This window comes from Fistularia commersonii, chromosome 21 (genome assembly GCF_037954325.1).
Source record: "Fistularia commersonii isolate RoL2024-O1a breed Wild chromosome 21, RoL_Fcom_v1.0, whole genome shotgun sequence".
Classification (NCBI taxonomy): Eukaryota; Metazoa; Chordata; class Actinopteri; order Syngnathiformes; family Fistulariidae; genus Fistularia; species Fistularia commersonii.
This window is the reverse complement of record NC_141304.1, coordinates 15,976,813-15,981,843: the sequence shown is the minus strand read 5'-3', so window position 1 is coordinate 15,981,843 and position 5,031 is coordinate 15,976,813. Positions and strand designations below refer to the sequence as shown.

At 52.8% G+C, this 5,031-nt stretch overlaps 1 protein-coding gene across 1 annotated transcript; it reads right to left on the bottom strand.

The window, feature by feature from the left end:
* Positions 1 to 566: 566 nt before the first annotated feature.
* Positions 567 to 3,812, bottom strand: LOC147222471 (uncharacterized). The gene is made up of 4 exons (XM_086168778.1): positions 2,560 to 3,812; positions 2,306 to 2,424; positions 1,746 to 1,976; positions 567 to 1,161 (listed from the first exon to the last, which is right to left on the bottom strand). Exons 1-4 carry the CDS (start codon positions 2,681 to 2,683, stop codon positions 1,141 to 1,143), a joined length of 495 nt encoding a protein of 164 aa, XP_086024904.1. The 5' UTR covers positions 2,684 to 3,812; the 3' UTR covers positions 567 to 1,140.
* Between the last annotated feature and the right edge of the window lie 1,219 nt (positions 3,813 to 5,031).

Genomic DNA, 5,031 nt, shown 5'->3' with positions numbered 1-5,031 from the left:
GTTGCAGAGGTGAAGATGTTGAGGTTCTCTTTGGGAGTGACCAGGATGGAGAGGATCAGGAATGAGTCCATCAGAGGAACAGCACATGTTAGATGTTTTGGAGAGAAGGTCAGAGAAGCCAGACTGAGATGGTTGGGTCATGGACAGAGGAGGGATAGAGAATATATTGGTAGACGGATGCTGGAATTGGAGCTGCCAGGCAGGAGGTCTGGAGGAAGACCAGAGAGAAGATTTATGGACGTAGTGAGAGAAGATATGAAGGTAGTTGGTGTGAGAGAGGAGGATCCAGAGAATAGGGTTAGATGGAGAAGGTGGACTCGCTGTGGCGACACCTGAAGGGAAAAGACCAAAGAAGAAGAAAAAGAGGAAGGTCTTCCTCCAGACCTCCTGCCTCTCCATCCTGGTCACTCCCAAAGAGAACCTCAACATCTTCATCTCTGCAACCTCTAGTTCTGCCTGCTGTCTTTTGGTCATTGGAACAGTTTCTAGTCCAAACATCATCGTTGGTCACAAGCGGAGAGCCGGAGGTGAACGCCATCCACCCAAACAACCCCCGACAGCCGGAGCGTCTTTGCACACCATTTTTTATTGATTATAAAAATGCACCAAAGTAGAAAGAGTCCCTTCGGACCCGAACACGACCCTGACCAGTCACGCTGGAAAGTGAAAGTCCAGAAGGTCCACGGCCGGGTCGGGGACAATCATTGGTAGAAAAATAATCACATTCTATCTTTGAAATCAACGCAATGAACAAATAAAGGGCGTGTTCAACGTCGCCGGAAGAAAACCCGCGTCCTCCCGGCTGTGCAAGAAAAGGATTCTATGAAAGGATTGTGATTTTTGTCTTCGGCGCCGCGGCGGGAGATCGATCCATTCGCGCCTCCGGACGACGTGGGCGGTTCCATCTTGTTACCATGGTTACTGTTCCTCATCAATACACGGTCGCCCAGACGGCGGGCGAGCTCACGGGACGTCGTGACGGGCTTCCTCCGGCTCCGGAAGAAGCTGCGAGAGGAGGAATGGCGTGGGGCGTTCTGTGGAGCGGCGAGGACGATTCCCTGCCTCCCGGCCCGGTCGGCGCCGGATCTCCTCGCCGCGCCCCCGGGTGTCCTCGTCCTCCTCGGCAGCGTCCCGACGCCGTTACAACCCTGACACTCCCTCCTGCGAGCAACCAGACACACAACAACAATCACTGCGCGGTCGTCAGGACGCCACGCCGCCGCCGCCGCCGAGGAGACGCTGCAAACACACAGGCTTTGAATATGAAAGCAGGTTCACGCGTGGAGGGGAAGAAGATGGGAAGGTAGGAGGTGTGAGACGGAGACACCTGAAGGGGAGGAGCCTCACCAGAAGGTACGGGTCTCGTCACATTCCAACATCGGGACGCGGGATGAGATTCAGATTCAGAAATAAAATAATAAAGTTCTCCGGCTGCAGGTTGCCGGGGGAACGGTTAGCCGACACCCCGAGGGTTCTCACGTTTGCCAACACAGGGGAAACAAAAGGAGGAACCGAGGAAGACACGAGTCCGGACCCGAAGCGACCCGAAGTGCAGAACGAGCAGGACCGATTTGCAGAGCGATGACTTCTGACTACCAACTACTGGTCCTTTGGATCTTTGCTGACTGAACTGCACCTTTAGTAAGTCGCTTTGTATACAAGCGTCTGCTAGATGATTGGATTGTAATGTGAAGACCTTCACGTCTGCAGAGGGGACCTCCTGGAGGACCTCCTGAGGGACTCACCCATCCGCCCTGCTTGTCCACCCATCTGCCCACTCGCCGGTTGAGGAAGGACAACATGGCGGTCTGCAGCCCCGCCGTCAGCTCGGGGAAGGTCTTCTTCAAGTAGAGCCCCACGGCCGCCGAGGCCTGGATGATCCGCAGCTCCGGGGCCACCTCCGGGCTCCGACCCCCCTGGGCCTCCTGAGCCCGGCACACGGCCTCCACGCCGCTGCTGAAGGCCTGCTCCAGAGACTGGGGGGGGAAGGAGACGGGTGTCAGTCGGAACCGGACGAGCGCCTCCTCGGACCTCGGAGAGGCGAACGCCGCCGCCGATGTTCCTCGGAGGGCTCGAGAACTTCCGCTCGTGACAAATATATTTCTAGAGAACTTTCCCACACGTTGTTGCACAACCGAGAAGAGCAGCGGAGGAGAGTCCTCCTGGGTCTGGAGGTACCAGGACACCGGGGAGCTGTGTTTCTATAGCAACGCCCCAGGAGACCCCCAGCCGTGGGTCCTTCGGCCCACGGAGCTTCTGTGAGAATCTGGACCAGGACCAGAACCTGGACCTCCGTCCTACTGACCTTCTTGACGGCCTCCCGCTGCAGGCCGGCCAGGGCCTCCTGGAAGCCGCTGCGGCCGTTCAGCTCGTCGCCCACCGCCCGGAGCCTCGCCGCGATCAGCGCCGCGTTGAAGCCGTCGTCTGCGTGGGGTGGAGTGGGAAGAGAGCCGGCGTGAGACGCGAGGCGTGACGACCCGCAAGAAACCCCGCCGCCCGCAGCCACACGCAGCCGCGCCCGGCGTGACGTCAGCCGCCGTGCGGGACAAAGTGTCTCACCGTCGTCTCCCGGACCGTCCACCTCCAGATCCCCGCACCGGAGATCCACGCACTCCTCGTCCGCGAGCAGCCGCTGCAAGATCCGGCAGGTCTGCCACTCGACGTGGGCCGCAGGACGCGCCATGACGGCGGGGAGAAGAAGGAGGAGAAGGTGGAGGAGAAGAAGAAGAAGAAGGAAGAGAAGGAGAAGGTGGAGAAGAAGGAGGAGAAGGAGGAAGAGAAGGAGAAGGTGGAGAAGAAGGAAGAAAAAGAGGCGCCACAGCCGTGCGTCTTCCTGCCTGTGTGACGTAATGACGCAGGCGACGTTGACGTGACGCAATGTGGGCACGAGCTCAGTGGAAAGCGAAAGTCTCGTCGACGTCACGAAACGCCGCGAGACTTCCGTTTGATTTTCAACAATGCATTTTAAGTCCGGTTAATGTATAGCAATGATAAAAATGACGGCAAACAACAATAATTGTCATTCATAATAAGAATGCCATCATTATACTTATTATATAATCATATTGTGATAATTATCATTATTAATAATAATTTTTAGGATGACGATTGAACACAACAGTGTCACTGTGGTTCCTGGAGTCGAAATAAAACAAAACAATTAGAGAAAACACTCACGTATTCATCCAGTCACTCATTCCTTCAACAACAACAACAACAAAAAAAATTAAAAATAATAATTATAATAATGATAACAATTATTATTATCATTGTTGTATCGTCAGTATAATAATCACCATTATCATGTTGTAATTCATAACTAATTATAAAAACAATTATTCTGGAGGAAAACAATTCCCTGTGCTTCCTGGACACGACATAAAATGAAATAATAATGAAACAATAATTGACGCTGTCATTGATTAATTGATTGATTGATTGATTGATTGATTGACCCTCCGTTCTTCTCCAATCTCTTTTCTCTACCGAGGGACCTGCGCTTCCCCCCGTGTCCAGCAGAGGGCGACACTCACACGGAAATAATATTTCCCGGACACGACCCCACCCTGATACTTTCGCGCGCACACGCACACAGTGGCGTGCACTGGTGTCATTCCATACCGTTCAGTCGCTACAGGCAGTCACTGTGTGTGTGTGTGTGTGTGTGTGTGTGTGTGTATAAGGTGTATATATATCCTCTACAGCAGGGGTGTGTATCACAGTGTGGACAGTGTATATATAGTATGTATATTATCTACAGAAGGGATGTGTGTGTGCGTGTGTGTGTGTGTGTGTGTGTGTGTGTGTATGTGTGTGTCGGCTTGTCTTCCTCCAACCTTGCACGGTCGTGCATCTTCCTGCTGTGACTCATTTCATCTCCATAAAGATCAGGACGCATGAGGGATGTTCATGTGGAGGAAGCGTGTGGCCTCGTCCTTCCTCCTCAGGATGGTCCAGCAGCTTTCCCAGGAGGTGAGATGTTCTCCAGGTTCCTCCCGGAGGTCATCAGAGCTCCGTTTGCGTCCCTCTTACAAAACTCTACCTCACAACTTCGAACGCAACCTTTGAAAAGGTCGCCGACATCAGCCTGCAAACGGGGACCAGGACTGTGATGGACACATGGATCAACACAACATCTCACACACACACACACACACACACACACACACACACACACACACACACACAAACACACACACACACACATTCTTTCTGTAGACACATACTTTATATAGACTGTACATAGAGCATGTATACATTGTACATAGAGTGACACACAACGCTGGAGGTAATAGTATACAAACTGTAAATACACACACACACACACACACACACACACACATTTTCACATGTTGGCTGTAACCATAATTTAGGAGGTTGTTGTTTTCCTGTTGTGTAAAGCTGCAATGACAAAATCAACGGTGGTCATTGTAATTCTTGTGTTCCTGCTGGAGCTCCTGCCTGCAGGGGCTGAGATCATCTCGCCAGGTTAGATGGGAGGACTTTTGTCCACCAAACTCTGGTGGTGAACGTGGAGCAGGAAGAGCTGGTGAGGTTCCATCCTGCCCAGAACCCACCGCACCACCACGTGCTGGAGGCCGGCCATCTTCTAACCACGAGAAGGCGGCCGGTTTAAGTTGGTTGAAGATGAGAGACCTTTGCTAAGGTCTTCAACATGACCTTTCACCTGGATACAAGACAGATGAACACACACACACACACACACACACAGGTAGATCCACCTGAACCTGGACAGGCCAGCCGAGTCACCTTCTCTCGGTGTCCCCAAACAACACACAGGTGAAGAACGATGCCGAGCGCTGCACAACAGCTCGTCAACCCCGGCATCTCCACACCTGAAGGCCTTGAAGAAGAACAGAAGCTCTGGAAGGAGAGGAGGGACGTCTCCAAGGAGATGCAAAGCCCCAGCAAAACACAAGGGCCGGCTCTAATTGCGTACTTTGTTGTTTCGTCGGTGGAAGCAGACTTGAACTTTCCAGCCCGTTTATTGATTCCCGTGGATTAGTCTAC

What these genes read in the sequence shown, in the direction of transcription:
- LOC147222471 (XM_086168778.1), bottom strand. Translation starts at nt 2,683, where the DNA reads ATGGCGCGTCCTGCGGCCCACGTCGAGTGGCAGACCTGCCGGATCTTG. An exon ending in AGCGGGAGGCCGTCAAGAAG is followed by an intron (nt 1,977 to 2,305) that starts GTCAGTAGGACG and finishes TTCCCCCCCCAG; the next exon opens with TCTCTGGAGCAGGCCTTCAG. An exon ending in TGGACAAGCAGGGCGGATGG is followed by an intron (nt 1,162 to 1,745) that starts GTGAGTCCCTCA and finishes GGTTGCTCGCAG; the next exon opens with GAGGGAGTGTCAGGGTTGTA.